This window comes from Colletotrichum truncatum (assembly GCF_014235925.2).
Source record: "Colletotrichum truncatum strain CMES1059 chromosome Unknown Contig_0004, whole genome shotgun sequence".
NCBI classification, from domain to species: domain Eukaryota; kingdom Fungi; phylum Ascomycota; class Sordariomycetes; order Glomerellales; family Glomerellaceae; genus Colletotrichum; species Colletotrichum truncatum.
This window is the reverse complement of record NW_027222401.1, coordinates 2,277,628-2,301,127: the sequence shown is the minus strand read 5'-3', so window position 1 is coordinate 2,301,127 and position 23,500 is coordinate 2,277,628. Positions and strand designations below refer to the sequence as shown.

Sequence of the window (23,500 nt, the reverse complement as noted above, 5' to 3'; positions counted from 1 at the left end):
TGCCAATGTCTATTGAGAGATGACACTCGCGTTTTCTCTTGGAGTTCGGGTTTCCGAGAGCTTAGAAGCTGGATGTCTGGGCGAGCTTTGGTCAGTGGCGCTCGGTCTTCGGCCTAGAACGCATTCGCTTGTCTTGAAGTTACTAGCTGAAAGAGTACCTGTATCAATGGGTATACGGAGGTCCTCTGATGCTCAGTTTTCCATTAGTGTTGGGTTGCGTCAAGCTGAGGGCGGCGCGGGATCTTGGAACAAGACGAAGAGAAAGTAGAAGCAACAGATACACGAGAGTTATTGAATGTCGAGAACGTGGACAGGACTGTGTGCAACATCAATATTGTTGTCTTCAGGCATTATTGAGCCAATTACTTCTTTATCGCCCATTCATCGTCTACTGTTTCCTCCGTTGAAACCTAAGCACAACACGTTGTTCCATACTTGACATCGCTAGAGGACCGGTTTCGCGCCTAAAGCGACTCCTTGCAGCGTTGCAAACCGCCGTCATACCAAAGGTTTCGCCTTTAATCGTTGAAATTAAGCCTTCTATCGCCATAAATCCTTCAAATTTAGAGCATCTTGATGCTTCGATTGTGGTTGTGATCGTCCTCGATTCTGGGAACAGCTTGCTCCAGCGGATCAATATTTGGCGGTATTCTACCTGTAAGAGAAGTGCCTAACAGTTCCGTGATGTCCTTCACGAAGCATCTATCAAAAGTTTATCATTTGGCAGTGTCAAGGTGTATGCAATTTACAGGTCGAAACGCCGAGTCTCATGAGATTCAAAAAGCACTTACCGTGGTACCGTCGACTTTGTCCAAGCTGGCTTGCCAACCCTCAAAAGCGCCGCTTAGCTGACCAGCGTCTTTTGTGCGGTGGTACCTGATCCCGTATTCGCCTGGGGTAACGTTTCGCAACTCTGCATAATATTTCAATCATTTTGAAGCACTTGTCGGCCTACGCGGTAGCATCTACGTTCAGTAACACTGTAGAGGTATGTTATCTGTATCATTCCACTCTTCTCTTTCGAAAATGCTTGCGTCGTCCTACCGCATTCGCATCATCATGTTTACTTCTTCGTCATACTACGGTAAAGTCGAGTTGTAGCATGAACACAGGGACGCTTTTCCCCTTGTCTGCTCAATATCATGTAGTTGAAAGTTGAGAAGAGAAGAGCCATGTTTATTTACAACCATTCTTTTTTGTTTCAACTGCTTCCAACTTGGAGCTGCTTCAACAGGTGCTTTCGCGGTTCAAGGATTCCTTGTGAGTTCTGCATACGAGCCAGTTCGCTTTCAAGCCAGCACGCCTCACGGTTCAGAAAGAACTTCTGTCCTGTTTCGAGGCTCAGGCCCATAGCTTCACGCCAAAGCCTCGTAGATTTTCACATGCTTTGTAGCGTGTGACTTTCACAGGTTTCCATCCTGACATTTGCAAAGTCAAGATGCCCACGGGTTGTTCTGGATTTGATTAGAGAAACCGTCTTTATCAGATGTGATGATCTGGTGCAGGGGATTCTGGGCTGAGTGAGGCATTGCTGTTCGATTGGCGACAAAAATAAAATAGCTGGAGGTCCGTTTTTGAAACTTCGCAGAGGCAGCATACCATTAGCAGAATTCCTCAAATATTAGAATGAGCTGAAGTACATATACGGGTGTGTGAAAGCACCTCCCATGGACTCAACTTCGTCAAAAATACCAATTATTCACATTAAGATCTTAACTCAAGGCTTTCAACACACATTTGATCTCACAAGCAAAGTCATGATCAACAAAGCTGAATGACATAACATTGCGCTATTTCATTGTATAGGCAACACTAGGAAAGTATGCTCTTGAGGCTTATGCACTCTGTGAAGCGTAATTGGGATGCAGTCAAGATATTCAGGGACATTGATCTAGGGCACTCAGGCTCAGGGAATGACCTAGGCGCGGTGTATAGTTTTAAAGCGACTACCATCATTGTTGAACTTCACAAATCTTGTTACAATTGCCTACTTGGTCTGGTGAGCAGGTATTATACCGAAGCGGGGTTGCAGACAAGAGTCGCTAGATGTCCAAGTTGAGCTGACGGCATCATACATTCATTGGAGTGCTTCTCTTTGCATCTAACCTATCTAACCATATGCCACAGACTAATGACTGTTGGCAAAGGTGCTTTCATATGATAAACCTGACTATGGCCTCTTGAGATGATTTCTGATCCAGTCAGCGGCTGCTGGCAGAACCCGGCCACTTGACTCACAAGTGATGATCTCGTGACTTTCGTCTGCCTTCCTCACCCGGATAGCAATCCCACTGCTGCAGGAACCTAGTCAATAAACCACTCTTCGTCAAAGTTCTCAAATTAAGATAGCAACGTCCAATCCTAGCAGCGCTTCCAGTGCCCAATAGACTACTCATAAGCTGGGAGAGATCTGACCTGCCATGGCCTAATGGATGTTCCACGCCTCCTGATGATGATGATTAAACCATTATTTTTACATAATTTAGCACCAAATCCCCAGCACAATCAACTCGTTTTTATATCTCAAACGAACTGGCTCAGCTGGATGTGCGTGTGTGGAATAGTATGAGTACGAGTATCGATGGCCTACTCAAACTGCGTACTACGTTGCACGATTTCGGTAAGGATCTTCAGCGACAGCTCGGGAATCTGATTAATGATAAAAGTCGGACATGAGAATTTAAAAAGAACGGAAGGGATTCGCTTAGGGAATAGCACCGATTTACTTGCTTGAGGTAACATAAAGGCATGAAAGAGAGCTACAGTTGCTAGTGACTTCATCGGGATGAGAAATGACCACAACGTTTAACAGAGCAATGGCAATGCCCGTCGAGATGATACCGGCAGCTGATGCCACCCCGGCAGGTTCAGATCCCCCTACGCCTCCAACTATGGCACAATCCCTAACGCTATTCTTCATAGGGCCTAAGAAATGGACCGTTATCTGGATAACCTTGATCGATGGCAACCCAAAGCTCGTTCAGTCACGCTGATAGCAGCGTGGGGCAGCAGCCGCCAACAGCTAAACTGCACCTGTGGCACCCAAGTCCCATTTTGTGCTCGGACTGGGCAACGGAGGAGTACTTTGAGAATACCCCAATTGTCGAAGTCCGATGAGCGCAGCGGAGGACTTTCGGACGCGGCTGCAGTTTCCACAGCAGCTCAACATTTTAGCCAAGGGGCTGGCAGGAATAAACCGGAGGCCGCTGATGTTACTGGTGACAGGGTGCTGCGCCTTGGTCTTAAACTCGTCTACGCCATCTAAACAATCCAGATGTCTGTATACAGATGTGATTCCATCCTTTAGTATCGCTTCTAGACATGCCACTTCAACCAGTTAGCTCAGAAGGGGGTCCCTCCGTGTACCATCATTGAAGCACTAGGTCTGAGAGATTGCTCTCATCGAGATGCTCGTGATGCACCAACCGCGGCGTTGTTGAGATTTGGGAGGCAAATGTCGCAAGCCTGACTTGATTTTAGTTATTTGGGAGTGGCATCGGAACAATGATGGAGCTGGCTGAGCAAGGAGGACTGCGTGATTACTCGTCAGGCAGATAAATGAAGCGGAGATAGGCCCAGTTATTGCGATATTGGAACTCGGCGTTGCAGCAGAACAGGGAACAAAGGTAAGGCTTACACAGCCCAGCCTAGCCATTGGAGGATGAGGGCCCTAGTTCGTTGACTGGTAGCAAGAACTTGGGTTGAGGTCGCCACTTTGGTGGACGGGACTAAAACGCCAAGGTGATACCCCCCTCCCATCAGCCACGGCTCTCGGACCCAGAGGACTGGTCTGCCGTTGCTAAACCCCGTTGCATGGGCTTCTATTACTGGCTCGGAAGTCTCGCGAGTTCTACAGCCGCGCCTTCAGTGACGCATGGCCCTGTCATTGAGGCGCAAGCTTCCAAGCCAGCTGTAATTCTACTTTTGGTGTACTTGTACCCTGGCCTTCCCAGTGGCTTGAGGCCGGATATAGCACAAGAACATGGTAAGAAATAACCCGCATCCTTCAGGCAGAGACAATGGCTGTTCTAGCTAGATGGAAATTTGATATCTGACCAAATCACTTGTCCAGGCAAAAATTTTTAAGAGAGGAACGCTCAAGTCCGCCATGTCACTTGGTCTCGAGGCTAGCTTCTGATCCCCTGCGAGGTCTCCCGAGAAAATGACAGATGTTGCCGAACTTTCTTTTCACCGTATATGATCGGACTAATCAACGCGAGCCAAGGTTTGTTTGCAAGCCGTACTTGCTCAGACATAAATCTCACTACGTCAGTTGGCCGAAGCAGCGTGGATAACCAGAGTTCCATCCCCTTTCAATGGAATGAAACCTTGGAATAGTCATAACGTAACTCATTTATTACTGGCTAAAACGTTTAAAATTCTGCAGAAACTGCAATGAACCCTGTGGCCTTGCCCTCCGCCGCCTGCTTCATGAGCTCCTGGTAAATGGGGTCCTTGGTCTGGTAGTATTCCATATCACTTGAAATACATTAGCACATACTCGAGACTCCGACATTTGTCATGGGGGAGAGGAGTGACCTACGCCTCGTTGGCGAACGTAATCTCGTAAACAACACTCCACGGCTGGGACCCAGGTACATCGGTGAGTACCTTGCACTTGCTCGCCTTGGAGGCGACAATATATGTCTGACCGTCCTACACATCAAGGCAGTTAGATACCCGCAAAAACCAGCCGAGAATTAGGCAATATTTTACCTTCTTGCACTCGTTTACAAAGTTGTTAAACCTAGTGACAGCCTCCTCTTGCTTGGCGGCGTCGGCGAGAGCAATGAATCCGATTCTAGAGATGGCCATGATCGCGATATGAATACAAGTTTTCGTGCCAGACGATCGTTGGTTAAGACAAATACAGATTGACTTCGGCGGTTGCAAGATTGACGCTCTTGTTGCTTGCTTTTTTTTTTTTTTTTCTTTCCCCTCTTTCCAGGCTCCCCTCCTCTTCAGCGCGGGCTCTTTATACATAAAGTGAATTCGGGCCCCCTCCGGTCTGGGAAGTCAGGGCCGCAGTCTCGGCGCTTCACGAAAGTCTCACCATGCCAGCGGACCAAAACCCTCATTCGCAAGTCTGCCTCCGTGGGAAGAAGGAAGAGGAGAAAACACCCCCTCCCCCCCGGGCGAGACAAGCGGGACATACGTTTCTCTCCATCAGCCCGAAACCGCGCCAGATGCTATGCTGGCACCATAAAGCGTACGTTTACAACGCTCTACCGAACCCGCCTGTGGAAACGGAACGAGGGGGTTGTGGGATCGTCAGAGACGAATAATGCATTGAACGTTAGTCTTGCCGAGAACGAGCAGTCTGCCGAGGCATGAACGGAGGACGTCGAAAGAACGTTAAATGTCCGCCCTGGGGAGTGATACAACAAGGTAGTGTGGTCTTCACGGTCAGGGGCCCTGCGTAGCGGCGCTTGAGTCTGAAGTTGCGGTCAATCGGTTCAGAAAAGAGGGCGCGACGCGGAGCTTATACCGGTTCAGGTCGTCCACGTGTGGGGTGTGCCGGGCAGATCCCGGCTTCCCGCGGCGAATGGCAGTGGATACCCCGGGGTGCGACATGAGGTCTGTGCAAGGGGCGGTCCCGGGGCTCCGATGACATCTGCACTTCTGCGGCACGGCGAGACCTATTTTAGGCGACGAATGGCATGGCCGGCACCGAGACACTTGAATAGCAGATTAATTAGCGATTTGATGCCGAGTGCCGCATGAGCGATGGCCGAGTTCGGCTTGACTTACTTTCAAAGGAGCCCAAGGTTGTGGGACAAACACGTTCGACGGATCAAGGACGCAGTTCAATCTGATCATTCATTCTAGATATGCGTAACAAACTTTTCAGTAACCGACCCAGAAGAAAAAAAAAAAAGGCATAGCTGATGTAGGTCATAATATCATACAATTCCCCTCCGTGGGCATGTCTCGTATGCCAGAATGCCTTGCTATACCCCCAAGTCCCCAAACCTTCGGACCTCAATCCGTAACAGACAGAATATGTCCTATGTCATAACAATGTCGTTTAGAATTTAAGAATTAAGAAATATGAGAATAAACAAAAAGAGAGGGCTGTTTTGCGTGGGATACCTCCCTTCGCACACCAGCAGCCATGAGCTTTGGAAAAAAGGTAAAAAATCATGTCGCTCCAAAAAACGCCTCGCCATAATATGCTGTAGCGTAACCAAATGAACGCTTATTCAAGAAATGCAACGCTGAAAAAGAAGCCAAAAGAAACAGTCCTGTTTCCGGCGTTTCGCTCAAAAGTACAAGAAACCATTACTGGCTCCCTCTGCGACGCCTCTGGTCCCTGTAGTTAAGGGAATACGGCGCCGGGCGCTCCTGACGCATGGTGCGTCGGTCCGGAAGGTTGGACCTCGCGTCATGGTAGTATGCAGATGGAGGCACCGGACCATTTGCCGTGTGAAACGAGACCGGAGATCTCGGGGCATAGCCCGCCTGAGAGATCTCGGCTCCGCTCGTGGGGTATATGCAGTTCTGCTGGGAAGGCCTTAGGCAAAAGGGGCTTTCCTGCTGGGTTGTGTAATGCTGGGAAGGAATACCCGAGATTGCTTGCATAGGCCGTATGATCTCTGCCGAAGTGGGTGGCGTGTAGGCCTGGATGGGTCTAGACTGCATCGTGTAATCTGACAATGGGATTGTTTGTTGAACTGGGGTGGGGAGAGGTTGTTGGAAAAATCCGTGGCTAGGCTCGGCTGGCGCTGGGTGGCTGGTCACGGGGGAGTTCATGTGTGATGATGGTCGGCTGTAGCTAGCAGCAGGGTAGAAGTCAGAGGCTGTGGCGATACGGGTCTCCTGACGAGCCCGGCCGTGACCGCTTGCCATGTCGCGAAACAGTCGTGAGTGGTCTCGGTTCTGAGCCATGGCAGCGGATCGATCGGGTGGCGGTGTGGCCTGACCATCAACCCACCGGCACGAGTCTGAGTCGTCACTAGTCGCAACTTGTGAAGAGACAGAGGCGGGTGCTGAGGGAACACGGCTCCCCACGTTAGCAGAGCCATTCTTGTTCCTCTGGTGGGAGTTATCTCCGGCCATTGGCCCGGACTCTGCGGAGCTCTGCGCGCGTTTGACGGCTTCTGGATGAACACCTTCTAGGTATTCGATGAACTCCTTGAGGCTCTGAACTCTCTGATTGAGCTGTTGAATACCCTCCTCAACTGTGGTGGGTTGCTCAGTAGCCTCCGGTAGGAGACTTTGCATGGCTGCAGCAATTTGATCAGCCAGAGACTGCAACCTCCGCTCCGTGCCTTGGAACGGGATGCCAGAGAGTGGCTGAAGCAGGCCAAGGGTCTGTAAGGAGTCTTCAGTCGTACGCCGGATGACTTGTAGCGCCTCTTGAGACTTGCGAATCTGCTCCTCACTGCCTTTCCCTTGTTTAAGTTGTTCGCAATGTCTCTCCAGAGAAGCGATGTGTGTCTGTGTGCTCTGGCGGAAAGAGTTAAGCAAAGCATTGGGTGTGAATGTATGTGTGGGCTGTGGCTTTGATCGACGGGCCATGACCGGCGTGCCCCGTGCACTCGAAGATCTTGACTCATCAGGAAGGGGGCTACGTCTAGGCTGTTGGCTATGCGAGGTGGATGGCAAGCTGCCTTCATTGACTGGGCTGTAGGAGGTGGATGGCAAAGGGTAAGGAGGGCGGGGCTCGTGGCGGCTGCTCTGGATGATGTGGACTTCCTGCGGCATGGAAAAGGGAGCCGACACCGCAGGAGGAACAGGGAGTCTGTTGGGTTGTTCTGTGTATCGAGATTGCATCTGGAAACTTTGGACCGGGTGGGAAGGGGTAGCATGAGGCAATTGTTGAGGAGGCACATACTCCGTCCGTTGGTTGCTGTGCATGCTAGGCGCCTCCAGTTGCTCAGATTGGTGTCCCAGAGCCTGAGTATGGGTCCTGCCTGCGTCCTCCATCATTCGGTACTGATCGTAGTATTCAGGTTGCATTTCCTGTCTAGGGGGGAGCTGCTGCTGTCGTTGTGGTGCCGGCATCTGGGGTTGTCGCATTTCTGTAACATGTTGCGGCATCTGCAGAGGATTCCAAGTTTGCTCGTTCCCTCCCTGCAGTCCGGTTGTCGCCCACATAGGGTTTTGTGTATTGTTGTCCGGACGTTGCTGTTCCGGAGGCCCAGCGACATAGTTGTCGCCATCGTTTGGCTGCATGAAGACAAAATTGACCTGCAGGTCATTGTCGGCGTTCATTCCAGCCAACTGGAGTTCTGCATTGCAGAAGTCGAGCGTGCCAGAGTAACCGGTGTCAAAGCCAAAACTAGTATCGACATCAAAGCTATGCTCATCATCAGACCCCAAGTCTGACCAACTGGCGCTACTGCGCCCGTAATTGCGAGGCGTTGAGACTTCAGTAGAAATGCGGGTGTTTTGTTTTGTCGCGAAGAACGCAGAGCGATTAAAGAGAGGTTTCGGTGAAGTCTGTTCATCGCAAGTTAGCGCCGCTGCTTAACTGATGGATAAGGCCAAGACGAGCATATTCTTACCTTCTGTGACATGGAAGACTTGTAAACGGGAGATTCTGGGTCGCGGATCTCGATAGCAGAATCACGGCGTCCTTGATGACGATAGAAGTGCATGACAGGAACATCATCTCCTGACTCGGAAGGGCTTCTTGAAGAAGCGCAGGATGAGCTTGAAGGTGTCAGGGCAGGCTGCTGTATCGAATCGACTGACAGGGCGTCCCATTGCACCGTGAACATCGATACCCTGTCAGTAGCATCCAAAACCACTCTCGACGCGTTGCCCTCCAATACCACTTCGCGTGCGACGTAAATGGACGAGCCGAGAAGAGTTGCGATACCACGGTTGCCGAAGCGAGCTTGTGCATCACCGGGGTGCCGGAAATCCAGGCTGGGGCCGTACAAGGTGAGTAAAAATGTTGCGCCTGACCGTTGCTCGGTGTGCGTGGGAACCCAGCAAACCGATTTGAGAAGTAGGAGCATGTACTGGTTGTTTCGCAGGTTGAGGACATGAACTGAATCCTTGAGATCCTCATTCGACCCATTGTCGATTATCGCCACGGGATCTCCACGTTGATACTCTTGGCCGTCAAGAGATCTTCCGTCGTGTACCAGCGTACCGTGAGATAGCTGCATGTTGACATTCACAGGTCCACATCCTGTGACAGGAAGATTTGCTGGCTGCACTGACATGTCTTTGTCCGCTTCTTCGATAGCTCTAACGAAGGATGGTAGAGAAGAAGAGATCCAAAAAGGGTTGTAAAAAAAAAAAAAAAGGAGAGAGATTGAGCCACAAGGCCACAAGAATCACCACCAAGACGTAAAGTGTTCTTCACTCTGGTTCATAGCTTGACAAGAGTTGTTATCAAGGCTGTGTAGCTGAGGGCTATGACTGTCTGGTGCCCGAAACTTTGCTGCGTTCTGACAGTGGCAGGACGTTGGAGTCGAGATATTGTGGTTGAAAAAGCATGGGAGAAGAGGAGCTTGAGATGTTGACGAGGAGGGGACGAGTTTTATACAGATGACTCGAACTCTGAAAGAACCGTGAGCCCAAGGCGTCTAGGACATTTCACAGAACTGCATGCGGCTTGGCATCGACTTGGGACCGATACCCAGAGCATGGGTCATGGAGTATAACTCCAGCGGAAGGCTTGATGTGCTTCCGTCTGTATGAACTCGTGTGTAATCCTTGTCGACACCCTCTCAGCTCTTGCGGACGTAGGCATGGTGGATATGGGGTGGGCGTTGAAATCCAGGATGTGTTGATGGGCGATCTACTGGCTACCTAGGGCCGTAAGGTACCACCCCCCCTTGCCAACAGGCGACCAGGGGATTACGGGGCAGGCCGGGAGGGCAGGGGTGTAAGGCCATGGGTTGTCTCGGACCCTTTCTCCACCTCCAAAGAGACTCGTTCCCTCCGAGTTACAGCGTGTGTGTGTGCTGTGTATGTAGTTGGAGCGCGGCTGCCACCACTGTTGCTGTACCCAGCCCCAATGCTTTGGGGGGTGTGGCTTTCAGTCAGCTCGTATCATCCACCTTTCTAGTTGTTGGCCTCCTGATCCATGACTGACATTCAACATAAGCAAGAGCTTTAAGTCAATCGTCTCGGGAAAGAAATGGGCGTCATCTGCGTCAAATGCTAAACCTGTTTGACGCCATTGACGCCGGCCGGATCTCAGGCAAGTCTTCGCGGCAGCAGAGCAAAATGCAGGCTTGGTGCAGACACTGGATAGAGAGAGTCGACTCAAAAGCAATGCTACGAACAACGAAAGAAAAATTCTGAGAAGTGATAGGGCGAGACATGTCATTGGTTATCGAACACGCCGGACCGTAATCCTGCCCGCGCGGGCGTGGAGTAGCCGAACGACTGCGAGACCTCACTGACCACTAGCTTGTAGGCGGCGACCCCGCCACAGCCGTGAGGGGAGCATGTGTCTACTGGTCAATTTTCTGATGAAGGTAACGAGCATGCGCGACCCGCAATTGGCTTTCCGAAGCAGGCGCAAAACAGAATAATGATCGTCGTATGACGCCGGGTCTCCCGCGATACAGGACGTTAAAAATTCTGCTGAGGCAGGACAAGAAGGACCCTCATCGCCGCTATAGGCTGAAACCGATGCCAGTGCAGCCGTTTGTGTGGCTTCATCGTTTAGATACTGAGCCACTCCGGTCTCGCTCACGTACGGAAGCCAATGAGCTTGTTGGAGAGCTAAGCGTGATGAACTCGGGCACAGTTATAGCAGTCGTTGGCTCGGACCGTGCTGAGATATGTCTTAAAGAGGAGACGCCATATCAATTGTGTACATGTCGCGTTAAAGACGATCTGGCAGCGTCTAATTCGAGGCTTGGCCAGGATCTGTCGCGTACGCGAGAAAGAAGGGGTATCTGGTTCTAAGTAGATGTTGCGTTGCCTCTTTCACTGACCCTCCTTGCCTTTCTTGGAGTCGGACTCGGCTTTTTTTGCTGCTTCATCCTCAGGGGCCTTTCCAAACTTGGTAAGAACTTTGGCAGCCCATTCTTCGAACTCTCGCTCGGCGGCCTCGTCTGTTTGGCCAGCGGCTCCACGAATGCTTCTGCGCGCCATCTCTCTCAGGTCATCGACAGAAGTAACATCAAAGGCCCAGGCAGCACCTCCAGTCATCATCATGCCAAAACTGATCACATTGAGCGTCGCCAAGTTCAGTGCTTCCAAGGCAATCATAGAGCCTTCAGGGTTGACCTGCTTGCCTGCGGGGCTGTGACTGGGCTGATAAAACTTGGGATAGGCGGCTAATTGCTTGCGTGTGATGGCGCGTCGCGTGACAAAGGTCGAAAACATCAGGAAGCCAGCGCCGGCGAAGAACAAGCCTAGTTGCTTCGCTGCCCTCGACTGAAAGATGGGGGATGCTGGCTGGGCTTGGGACCTCGTGAGGCGAGAGTCGGATGACTCGTTGTCGGGAGCCATGGCTGGGGAGCGTTGTGCGAGCATCGAATCTCGCGCCTTGATTGCCTCAGTTGTTAGACAACCAAATCCACAGTGGCTGTTCGGAAGCGGACTTACCAGGCTTAGGGTGGCTTGGACCGGATCAATTGACCACAGACAAATTGATGTAGTTTCTGCGGGCAAGAGGTATTCGCGTGCTGAGGTAGCTCTCTGGTGCTGCCGTTACTCCGCAAGGGAAGGGAAAGGAAAGCGGAGCTACTGTGGGAGCTCTGGGCGTCGTGGAAAGGAAGTTCCCGCCACTAAAATTAGCCGACCCCCGATCAATGACCATCGGTATGCAATAAAGCACATTACGTATCATCTATTATTCATAAAGCGAATCGCCATAAGAAACCCGCCTCCACCCATAGAAACAAGGGTTCTGGTGACAACCCCTCCTGAATTATCCCCTGCCATGAATGGAACGGACCCCTCGTCCCCACCACAGGCGGCCTCGTGTCTGTCTGATGGCTTGCTTCACTACCTATGAAGAATTGCATTCTCGATCGACTCTGATCAGATACGAGTGTCGGAAATGAAGGAGAAAAAAAAATAAACCGGCTTCATCTTAGTTCAAATTCGATTTCCAAGAATATACTCTCATTTTACTGATATTTTCGTATTCGTGCGGATGCAGAAATAATTGCATCATGTCGGCCAAATGCTACAGTTCGCTACGGACGAAATGCACGACGGCCCACCACAAACACTACGCAACCTTACAGAAGGCTCACCTTGCGACCACTACGTCCAGCCACCACGCAAAGCACAAAAGAACGTGACGGGTTGGACTGGAATCTCAACGATGCATCCGCGAAGACCATCCCCCCTTTCTTGTCTGCATATGACATGCGAGCAATTATGGCGGTCTGTCATGCTCATTGGCGTTAAATCCCTACGCTAGATCCCTTGTCGAGCAATCGCACACGTTGCCTACCCAAGATGTTGATGTCCAATCACTATCGACCACAACATACCAACCCCATTTCGCATCTTGATGTGACAGCTGATCTTACAACGGCTGCTCCCATCAAACGACATCACTTGCAGATGGCATGCCAGTCTGGTGATCGGAATACTTCCCCGGGGCCTGACACCCCTTTTGACGGCTGCGTTTAGCGAATAGTATAGGTCCCCCCCCCCTCGCTCATGGAACTTGTTCACCTTGGATCTGAATTATGCATTTCTGTAAAAGTTCATCAAAATGATAGATCAAATGTCGGTTCTCAGCTACGGGTGCATAAAACGCTGATACGCCTTCCACACAGACGACTCACGGCCCTTTGGCTTCGCGATTCGTGAACCCTGGCAGCAGAACAGACATCAGACGCAAAGCTTCGGCCAACTGACCTAACCAGGACACGTGCTTGTCTCGGCAACGATCTATTGCTCGGAGATCTTGATCGCTGGATCGTCGATGGTAGTCGATGGTAGTCGATGGCTGCTGACATTTCTTCGGTACCTAACCGCACCAGATTGCCGGGTTTTCGTTCCAGGCAGGCTGCACGATACTAGAGAAATAGGCGTGAAATGCAAGCAGACAAGTTCGAGAGTCGTCATTTTCCCTCTCTGCACCGCGCCTGCTGGCTGGCATCCTTGGCATATCGCTCCGACTGTAGAACGACTCCCGAACTGCTCTTTGAAGTAATACATTAACACGTTACTTTTTTCAGTACAGAGTAACCTACATCTTCTGGGGCGTTGATATATTCATGATACCTGCAGGGAGTACTTGGTTGCTCCCTTAGACGAGGGAATATCGATACCCTTTTTGCAGTAGATTCAGTCAGGATGCCTGTTGCATCATGTCGATAGTACGCGACAATGACGAGAATCTGAACCGAGACCGACTTCATGAGCACAACTGAGTGGGCAAGGGTTAGAGGCGGGCGTATCAGTCAAGTTTTCTGCGTTGTGATAAAAATTCCGGGTCAGTTTAAGATTCAAGGTCACATGGTTGGCCAAAGAGGCAGAAACGAGGCACTCTGTCGCAACTGCCCTTGTGCCGGGGAACATCTAAGTGAGATGCCAACTGACGAGTCGCACGGAGCAGCAAAAAAGCACCAGCATGGTGCGTTGTCGGACATCGGTTGTGGAGACTGCGACAAAAATGACTGAAGAGCGTACCGTCCCGACACTCAGGCACTTGGATTCGATAATTGCTGCAAGACAACAAAAGCCACAATCGAATTAGTTGGAAGACATAAGTTGGTTCCTGATGAACAACGAGTTGGACTTGACCGGCCTGTCTCATCCTGAATCCAAGCTTATCACAAGTTCTTTTCTTCATCATCATCAGCAAAAGCAGAATTTTGACAGATTTTGAGGTGCATTTAGATTGGTCAGGCCACCTGCAGCAAAAAAAGAGTTTTCGTCGCCGAGCAGGGATGAGTCCTGCTTCTGCCAAAATTTCAAGCGGCTAATGAGAGCTGACGTGCAATGATATGAGGGCAGAGACAGCGGACCGTCATTGGCGACTGGTATTTTGGACGGCTGTCATATATCACTTTTCCCGAAGATCTAGTGCCTCAGCCCGGAAGGGCAATAGTCACGAAATGGGCCACTCAATGACGATGAGACGGGGCGGGGTTTGGGCTCAGCTGACGCCCATCAACTTCTGTTACTTCGCTTTGAGCTTTTTTTTTTCGAGCGATTAACCACGCACCCAAGGTCCTTATGATGCAGCACATGTGGGAACCTCCGCGATCGCCGAGGCGCAATTCCATCGTGTTTTTTTTTTTTTTTCCCTTTCCCTGGATGCCACGGTTGCTTTACCACGTAACTGGGTCGGCGATCGAATTGCGTCTTAGAGATCAGTCTAGTGGATGTATGTAATGACCCCTCTGTGAGTGCTCTTATGAAAAGTCTTGGCTGCAAGTTAGTGGACTTTTTCCACGCAGAGAGGCAACGAGCTCTGATGAGGCCCGTGTGAATGGCGCTGCTACGGTTGACAGAGATCTGAGGAAAGCGGGATTAACCGCTTGATGTGGTCGTGGGGCTCTCCCGCTACAGCTTACCCGCCCTCCCCGCCGGGACTGTAGCGCACGACTCAGCGTCGCACATACGGATAAACTATGCTCTCATGAACCAGGCGTAAAATGTCCAGAGAAAAGTTGACGCCAAATCGATGGAACCCCGGCGCACAGACAGAAATCCGACAGAAGGGAAAGGGATGGCTTCAGATCTGAGTCGCCCTTGTTAGGTGCACACCTTGCCAACATCTTCAACCACGACTGCGGACCCCGGGTCACTTGGTGAGACGGGTTCCAGGTGGGAAGGTTAAGACAAAGCGTAGGCGAGAAACTTCGTCAACTGTCACTTTCTGATCAAAAAGAAGTGCAGATGATAAGTGGCCTCTGATATATGACGAGGTGAAGGAAACAAAGCAGGGAGGACATATTAGTGGAAAAGACGAATCTCACGATCAAGCCAGGTCAACTCCTAGCGTTGACCACCTTCGCATCTTCCCCCCTGGTCCCGGCGATGTATGCCCCGGACCCCCGGAGATGCTGTCCATCTTAAAGTGGAGACACGGGGGCTCTAAGAGGAGCGGCGGTGGTCGGATAAGGCGCGGCTGCCAGGTTTGCACGCACACGCACCGAAGGTAATGATGCACCGTCCAAGGCAAGGAATACTGTACCTGTACACAGTACACACCCTAAACACGACTAGTGCCTGCAGTGTTAGAATCCACCACCATCCATCTCCGTCCACTCGACAACTTCATCTCATCCTCACTCACCCTGCCCCAGAGAGGCAGAAATTCCCCATCACAACATTTTCCCCTGCACGTACAGACATTTTAAGCGAGCGCCAATGAATGCTCCAGCCAACGAATCGCCATCTGAAACTAAACACTCGCATCCCGTCTAGCCTAAGCCTAGTCTCACGTGGACTCATAGCCTGGGCCCTAATCAGATCTTGGTGATAACACCACAACTAGCTAACCAGACTGCCTATTACCGACCCGCTCAATATTCAACAGCCGACAGTCCTTTGACCGCCTAGGTCCATCCTTGATTCGTCTTCCGTTCTAGGCCCCTCCACTAGCCTGGCTCCCACCCCCTCCTGGTCCACGCGCCGCTTTGCAACATAGCAGCGTGAGCCTCATATTTGTTCCAGACGGCCGACGGAAGCCATCAGCCACTAAGTGCTCCTGGGCCGCTGCACATCATCCTCCCAGTACCACGTTCTATTCGTACGGCGCAGCAGACAGGAACTCTTCATCATGGGCAAACAGAAAACTGGCAACACTGGCAAGGCAAAATCTGGTGCCAGCAACACAAGCACGAACACCAGGGCGGTCGCCGTTCCCGCTCCTAACGTCCCTCCCGCCTGGCCCCAGTTCAAGCCACCATTGCCAGTTACTGACCTCATCCCGGAACCGTTCGCATCATGTCCCGACAAGGTCGTCTTGATCCGTAATTTCTGGCCAAAATCCCTCTGCAGTTCCTACGTTACATTTCTCAGGAACCTACCGCTGGTCACCACCCCTGGCCGTCCCAAAAGAGGAGAGGCAGTGAGGGTAAACGACCGTTTTCAAGTGCAGGATGCCACCTTTGCTCAACGCCTTTGGATGGAGACTGGACTGCGCGAATCGCTCGCCCAAGACGATGTTCAGGGTTTGTGGTAAGTCTACTGCCTTTTCTTCCCCTGCCATCCCCTATGACAGACCCCTGCCCTGAACGACGCATTACACGCGTTTCCGGCCAGATCCGCTAGCACATCTGCCCAGTCAATCTCTTCCGCCAAATAAAAAGGGGGGCACCCGCGGACATGGAGCCTGCGCAGAAGAAGAAAACCGTCTGCCCCCAGACACCCTTGTCATAGAGTTTGGCTAATGAGGTTGGTATTCGCTAGGGGCGGTGAGGTTATCGGCTTGAATCCCAACATACGTATCTATCGCTATTCCAAAGGCCAATATTTTGATGCACACTGTAAGTTCCAGGGCCAAGTCATTGACCTGTCATAAAACGCCACATACGCCGCAGGCGATTAGGCCTGCGAGCTACTGGGTGAAGTACCCTCTCCACAGCCAATACTTCGTGCCAGTAGCCGAATTCCTGAAAGCCCTTCTCTGAGCACAATATGCCCCAGTCCGGCATGGATTTGTCATTACTGGACAACAGTCTCTAGATGAGCAGGGAGCGAATGAAAGCCTGTTGGTTACTTGGAACTAGGACTGGTTAGTACCGTCCCATAAGGTATCATCCCTTCTACGACGACTCTCTGAGAGCTCGCAAGGTCGAGTTATACTGTCGAGTTGTACTCAGGGGATCTCATGATAATCAAAACCGTTCCGGTGGCAGGTAACAGTTGCCTGGTCCAGCCATATCTTGCGAGAAGTCGAGCAAGCTCGGTCCATACGTTTTCTCTCACCCTACTAGCAATGTCCTTCATCGACCCATTCCTACGGATACTCAACTTGGACTGGTTTCTGGTCTATGCATGTCTTAACATCAAGCCCAGAACAAAAATTCTACAGCTACCCCATGACTTACCGTGTCGCACTCGAGACCTGCTAGACCTAGGCTGAGTTACCCACTATTTCTGTTATGCTTTGAGGACGAAATTGGCCCCGCAGCAAGTGTCTAGCCATCGATCTACCCACACGATGGTCATATATGATATATGACATCTCACCTCCTTCGCTCAGTCCTCATTGTTTACACTCTGCTCGTCATAAAGGGCTTAGGCTCGAGCGCCAGCAATCCCATCGATTTGTCCCGCAGGCCCAAACCCTGCGGATCGTTCCATACCGATCCACCCCAGGGCAGAGAAGATTTTTTGGGGGGCACCTGTGAGTCCAATCCAGTGAGCCCCTCAGCATCTCGCAGCTTTCTGACCACTCGAAAAGCTCAGCAACAATTGCACGCTGGCGATTTTCTGCCTGCAGCTTTCAAGGATTGCTTCTGTTTCTTTGAGCTTTGACATTTTCCTTCCGTATCCTTCATCCGGCTTCTATGCATGCTCCCTCCTCATCTCTCACAGATCGATCGCAACCAGCTGACCTGTGGAACCCCCACATAGACGATGATTCCAATAACGTCTCGCTCGCCCTTGACCCTTCCTCAGGAGCCGTTCCGTGTAAGACAACGTGGACGCTTCTGCTCTATTTGACGTCCTCCGCCGAAGGCTGCGTCGGCGGCGAGACCGTCTTCTTTCCCAACGACCGCCGCTCCGCCAAGGAGGAGATCCCGGTCGCCCTCGAGACTGGTATGCTTCTTCTACACAAGCATGGAGATGATTGTATGTTGGTAAGTCTTTTCCGTGTTCCATTCTGTCTTCTTAGCCTTGCTTCCAGCGAACCCATGCATCCTTCCCTGATCCCCGATGATGGTCAGGGCCAAAACGTTCCCGACCAGGCCTTGTAAGGGTGCGACCGTTGCCACTATGGGTTATTTTTTCGCCAGCGTTCCTTCTGCCGTACCTTTTACTTTCTTTTTCGGGGGGAGCTCGAAACAGGCCAACCACGGCCACAACTGCGGCCTCACTTCACCTCCTTCCCCATAAGACCTGCCCGCCCGCCCACCTACTCTGCTCACATTAAACCCCCCCCTAGGGCACATCCCCCTCTGCCCAGTTACTTTTGCCCTCCCCAGTCGTGCACTAAGAGCGTCTGTAAACTGACACATGTTCCACTTATCAACAGCACGAGGGGCGAGAGGTCACTGCAGGGGAGAAGTGGGTATTGAGGACTGATCTCTGCGTCAGGAAGTGAGAGACCAGACACGAACAACGCACGCACAATAATACCCAGCAGTCTAACCTTACTCACGCCCACAGCCCGCTGGGCGTGGAGCCAGAGGGGAGTATCACGCAGCGATGTAGTGTGTATCCACCGCTCTGGTACGGTAACCGCTCTCTCACTCTCTGTGTGTATGATGGCCTTGATGAACCGACTGGATCTTTTGATAGCGGCCCACCCTTCCTACCTTTCCTCGCCCCCCTCTTATTTGATCAGATATTCCGCCGGATCGTACGGAGAAATGGAGTAACCTGTGGATATATGTCGCTGAGCTTCCTGGTCAAGTGATCTTTGGTCCTGCACCCCGTGCCCGATTGGGGGTCGCTCTTAGTGTGTTGTTGATGGACGAGAGAGAGAGAGAGACAAGAGGAGGCCTAGCCCCGAATTTCTTTTCTTCCACTTTGTAAAATCATGTTGTATGACAGTATGACAGAGATGGGGATCATCAATCAAGATATCCAGGACCGGCAGCAATTTTCAAGGCTACCACCATCACCACCACCACTACCACCATCACTCCGTCCGGGTGTCATCGCGTGTGTACCATGTAAAGGGCGGGAGCATTTCAAAGTTCCCGGAAGCAAGTGGTAGGCAGGGCCTTTTTTTTTTTTTTTCATTCTTGACGGGTCATATTCCTGCCGATCCAAGTTGTTTCTTTTAACGACGGCGTGCACTTTTTGGGATTGGGCGCCAGGCATGCAACTCCTTTTTTTTTTCTCTTCCCTTCCCCTTCCTCTCCAACTTGGCCCCCCATGTGTAGTGATGGTGGTGGTGGTGTGCGTATGCATGTGTATGTATGAGTGCATATGTGTGTATGTGTATGTGTATGTGTGTGTGTGTATGCATTACTGTGAGCTGCCTACTTACCCATCTAACCTACTAGTATGTCGAGCCTCATAACTTACTGGCTCCGGGTTGCCTCCCCATCCCACGAAAAGAATGGGAATAAAAAAAACCCCCTACCATGTTTCCTTCCGGCATCTCCCCCGTTACCCTGCGTTTCTTCCCGCCGCAGATGCAATATGACCCCCAATCAAAATCGGATCAGGGATCTGCTACTGACAACAAATGATACGGCTCTCACGAGGGTCACGGTGGCATCGAGAACAGGCAATGTCTGCGTCACGAATCAAGTCTATTATGTTGCGTCCAAGTCTCGTAGAGGGACCAAAAAAAAAATGATGCCTGACGAATTATGTGCGTGTGCACGCCGTATCAAGGCCCAATGCAAGCCCGGATCCGCTGCAGCCCTCCGTAATCGCTCATTGCCGTCATCTGTGATTAATGACGGAAAGTCGGACGGGAATGACCTGTCGAACGCCCTGTCGCAGCAGAAAAAGGTCCCGTTTTGCCGCCTCTTTCGCCTAGCCCATGGCGCCGCCCATCAGTCGGTCCATGGCATCCATGGCGCTCTCTTCATCCTCAACATGTATCTCCTGTCCACCAGTAGCATCGCCGCTCCTGGATGACACTGAAACCTCGTCGCCATCTTTGTCCGTGGGGCTCTCAAACACCTCGAGAAGCTCGCCCCGGTGGACCAGTCTGCCGTGGTCGAGCTGGGTCACTGGCTCCGCCTCGTCGTCCGCGCGGCGAAAGTGGTGGGTTTTCCGCACGGGCAGCGGCGCTGCATCAGGGTCGATGGTTGGTCTGGTCTTGACTTGTCCCGTGGCGATGCGGCCCATGATCCAGTGGAAGATCCAGGGGAAGCTGATCAGGGGCATCGACTGTCGCCTGTGTTCCTCATCCTCGTACTCCCCCTTCAGCGCTGCATTGACCTCGTCCTGCGTCACCTTGTACATGGACGCCACGAACGGGGCAATGTCCTCAAAGCTTCTGCCGCCAATCTCTTTGTAGCAAATATCGCGAAATCGTTGCTTTAGCATCGAAGACTCCCGCCCAACATCTTCCTGCTGCTTGTAGTCACTCCCGATTCGTGGTTTGGACAGCACGAACCCGGTCCAGATCTCGAACTCGGTCTCAATATCGCGTTGGCCCATTAGCCGCCTCATTGCTGTGTCGTACTGAGCCTTTATTCCTCGAGCCTTGCACAGAAGGTCGTCTGATAACTTGTAGCGGCCCAGTATTCTTTGGTCGAAGCTCTTTTCGTAAAGAGGCCTGAATCCCACATCCTGTATCATATCGTAAAGTTTTCCGAGTGCGGTTGATGAATGGTATTTGTCACCCCTGCTTGTGAGGAAATGAGGTCGTTCCTTAGCATTCAGCTCCTTGGGGAGCTTCGCCGGATTACCGGTTTTGACGTAGTCTACGGCCTTAGAGTGCAGCGCTGCCAACTTGAGACCTGCTTCATGTTAGCATCTGTCATACTTGATACTTCCAACTCCGTAGAGGAAACTCACATTTTGGATCCTTGACCCCTTGAATGGACCTGTCAGCATGGGCAAGATGCGCTGTAGCGATTAAGGCGAGGCTGTCGTTCTGCATATAGCGAACAAAAAATGCACGAAGGTCTTTGACTTGAACATCTCGACGAAGGACCGCTGGCGTGGGTTGTACATAGTTCATGGGCGGCTGGTGCCAAACATCTGGAATGAGATCGAGATCCCACATAACGAAGAAGTCATCGCCGTCCAGATCCCCACCTGACATCATGCTCGGGACATCGCGATCTCCGGTGCGGGGGAATACCACAACGTTCCTCAGGTGGTGAAGCTCGGGTACATCGACTGCCTCCATTACTCGGATATCGCCTGGATGGAGCGATGGATTGCGTCCAACAATGCAAAGGCCAGTGACGCACGTGAATCTGCCACTGCCAATAGGGCTCTCAATCTGCAAGAAGACTTGCGGCAAGTCCTTGACGTTTTTAGTGTTTTTCCCTTCGGTGGATTTCAAGTGGCCTCGTAGAATCCCCGTTTCATCCAAGCAGCCAAGAAGAAATGCGCTTTTCTCAACAATAACGCGAGCTTTTTCCTTGAGTAGCTTCATGGACCATATTCTCCATAGATTTAAAATTGTCAAAACAAATGGCTCCTGGATCTCTGGGTCTATGAAGCCCCAACCAACGAGGTCCTTGATCGTCAAGGACGTCAAGTTCTCGTCAATGTACTGCCCCAGTAGGCTTACGGCTGCGACCCGATCATTCATGGCCTTTTGATAGTTATTAATTTGCAATTCAGCAAGCTTCAAAATGACTTCTGCGCGAACACCAAGGGATGTCAGAACGGTGATGGTTTGTCGGTTCAAGGTGGCTGTCGATGTTTGTGCATATTTGATTATCTCGAGGCCGTTGAACTTCGCTTTGAACTTTTCTTGAGATTGTCGAATATGTACCTCCAAGTTCTTCGCGTCGGGCCATACAACTAACATGCCTTTGCAGCCACCCATGCGGAATTGAAAGGCGGAAGGCGTGATGTTGAGGTCTTCGTCTCTCATTTCTTGAACGACCATTTTTGCCAGCAATTGCGAGATTTTGCCAACCCCATCACTAAAGCAATATCCGTTCTGTTCAATGTCTTCTATTGGGACGATCTTAGGAACAGTGACACCACGGATCTCTCGCGTTGTTGAAAAGCACTGTCCGATTCGGGCAGCGTATTTCGCCACGTTTTTGATGTGACTGAAGTGACCCATCCAGTCACGAATTTGGTCGCAAGACAAATGCTCTGTTGGGCAGAAGAAGTAGACAGCAGACTCTCGAATTTGGGAGTTTCCAAAGGCCAAAAATTCGTAGTGCCGACTTCCAATTGTGATCCCCTTGGCTAAGGCACGGTAGACTCTGCTGAAAAGCTCGCCCCCCGAGTCACTGTATATCTTGCCATTATAGAGCTCATCCGTGAATTGAACTCGGAGAAAGCGGTCCTGATAAATGCTGTATTTTCGAAGAACCCTGTTAGATGACTCGACGCTGGGAGAGTTATAGTATACGACCGTGGGCGTTACAACTATTTTTCTAATGGTGGTGCAGTAATGAGGCGTGCTGGCATTGGGGAAATAAAGTCGTCCTTCTTCGCTGTCAAAGATCTCCATAGGATTCCATACCCTCTGGCCTCTATCTGTAAAATATTCCAGAGTCCATTTCGCCCGATCTTTGTCGAGCGCTCTCAAACGGTCCAGAAATTCATGAGTAATCGAGTACTCTGATAAGACACCTCGAGAGATACAGGCTTCTAGTTGATAGTGAACTTGGAAGTCCAGAACTGGCGGTGCCTGCAATGTCGATTCTAATGATTGTATTGACAAACTGGTGAATGAGATTCCACGGGAATCCTCGGGGGGCGAGACCCGGTGCAGAGTTGTGAGCAGAGCGGGTTGATGAGGGATAAATTTGAAGTGGTCCAATGTGATGGTCTCGATATTGTACGCATGAAGCGCCTCCAGTACTTGGCTCGTTGCATTTTCATTGTCTTTTACGATGAATCCGAGTGTAGTCCAGCGGCCGATGTTGATAAAGTCTGGATCATCAAAATCGAATTGTAAAGTCACGGGAAAGTTGGAAGGCACACGGCGGTCGTTGAGAATGGCCGTTCGCCGTTCCCACATATCCAGAGGACCCCAAAAGGTTCGCCCTACCGCCATCTCATTAAGTCGATCTTCATCCAGTTTTGTTCTGAAAATTGCGGGATGCTCAAGGGGTATAATTAAACCGATGGCTCCTTCCTCAAGGTTGGTTTGATAAAGCTTCGTCAACCGAGCGAAGGCGACGGTGCAACGGTGACGATGAAATTTGTCTTCATAGTCATTGCCATTGTGCCCATTGTGTGTTTGGGAGCATCTCTTCGGCATATCGAACGTGATGATGAGCTGTTTCCGGCCGAGATCCACATCAATTCTCACGTTGTCAGTGATAGACTTGTGTACCATCATCTCGTTCTCCTGGAGACGCACACCGAAGTCCAATTGGTCTGCTCGAAGACTCATTCTTGTTTTCAACAGTACTTTAGGATTCGCTGGACTTTCTGTCATGCCAGGGTATTTTATTCTTGGAATGAAGAGCTCAATTTTAACACGAGCGCACTTATCCCTGTCGTACGAAATAATGTAATTGAAGGAGGACCAGAAATCAACCTCTGGTGGCGGTTCAAAGCGGACTTTTGCGAATCCATTCCGTCTGCCATCTTTATTCTCACCTAGCTCCAGTAAGGTAATGTTGCCGTGTCGCGAGAATGACTTATGCAGCTCTGCAAGAGTAACTGTACTCGGAAGCCGGAAGATCTTGAGCGTGAGCTCTGGCCAAGTCCGCCATGGCTCGTTGCCCATGGTCTTAGTGATGAGAGAGGCACCTATGTCACAAGTCAGAGAAGCTTGGTAATTTGTTAAGGGCGTCCTGGTAACTTGATGGAGGTG

The 23,500-nt window shown here is 51.0% G+C and overlaps 6 protein-coding genes across 6 annotated transcripts; 2 read left to right on the top strand and 4 right to left on the bottom strand.

Moving 5' to 3' along the window:
• Positions 1-4,373: 4,373 nt before the first annotated feature.
• Positions 4,374-4,815, bottom strand: CTRU02_207404 (stress responsive A/B barrel domain-containing protein; the record flags this gene model as incomplete). The annotated part of the gene is made up of 3 exons (XM_036719210.1): positions 4,374-4,479; positions 4,544-4,656; positions 4,717-4,815. The coding sequence occupies 3 exons, from the start codon at positions 4,813-4,815 to the stop codon at positions 4,374-4,376; spliced, it is 318 nt and encodes a 105-aa protein (XP_036588917.1).
• Positions 4,816-6,282: 1,467 nt separating this feature from the next.
• On the bottom strand, positions 6,283-9,179 carry CTRU02_207403 (uncharacterized protein; the record flags this gene model as incomplete). The annotated part of the gene is made up of 2 exons (XM_070204887.1): positions 6,283-8,448; positions 8,511-9,179. The coding sequence occupies 2 exons, from the start codon at positions 9,177-9,179 to the stop codon at positions 6,283-6,285; spliced, it is 2,835 nt and encodes a 944-aa protein (XP_070061420.1).
• A 1,723-nt stretch (positions 9,180-10,902) lies between these two features.
• Positions 10,903-11,454, bottom strand: CTRU02_207402 (uncharacterized protein; the record flags this gene model as incomplete). The annotated part of the gene is made up of 1 exon (XM_036719212.2): positions 10,903-11,454. The coding sequence occupies one exon, from the start codon at positions 11,452-11,454 to the stop codon at positions 10,903-10,905; it is 552 nt and encodes a 183-aa protein (XP_036588919.2).
• A 4,222-nt stretch (positions 11,455-15,676) lies between these two features.
• On the top strand, positions 15,677-16,420 carry CTRU02_207401 (uncharacterized protein; the record flags this gene model as incomplete). The annotated part of the gene is made up of 2 exons (XM_036719213.2): positions 15,677-16,077; positions 16,309-16,420. 2 exons carry the CDS (start codon positions 15,677-15,679, stop codon positions 16,418-16,420), a joined length of 513 nt encoding a protein of 170 aa, XP_036588920.2.
• Positions 16,421-17,411: 991 nt separating this feature from the next.
• Positions 17,412-17,822, top strand: CTRU02_207400 (uncharacterized protein; the record flags this gene model as incomplete). Its single annotated transcript, XM_070204886.1, has 1 exon — positions 17,412-17,822. The coding sequence occupies one exon, from the start codon at positions 17,412-17,414 to the stop codon at positions 17,820-17,822; it is 411 nt and encodes a 136-aa protein (XP_070061419.1).
• Positions 17,823-19,560: 1,738 nt separating this feature from the next.
• CTRU02_207399 (suppressor of ascus dominance) lies at positions 19,561-23,413 on the bottom strand (the record flags this gene model as incomplete). The annotated part of the gene is made up of 2 exons (XM_036719214.1): positions 19,561-20,495; positions 20,554-23,413. 2 exons carry the CDS (start codon positions 23,411-23,413, stop codon positions 19,561-19,563), a joined length of 3,795 nt encoding a protein of 1,264 aa, XP_036588921.1.
• Positions 23,414-23,500: the final 87 nt, after the last annotated feature.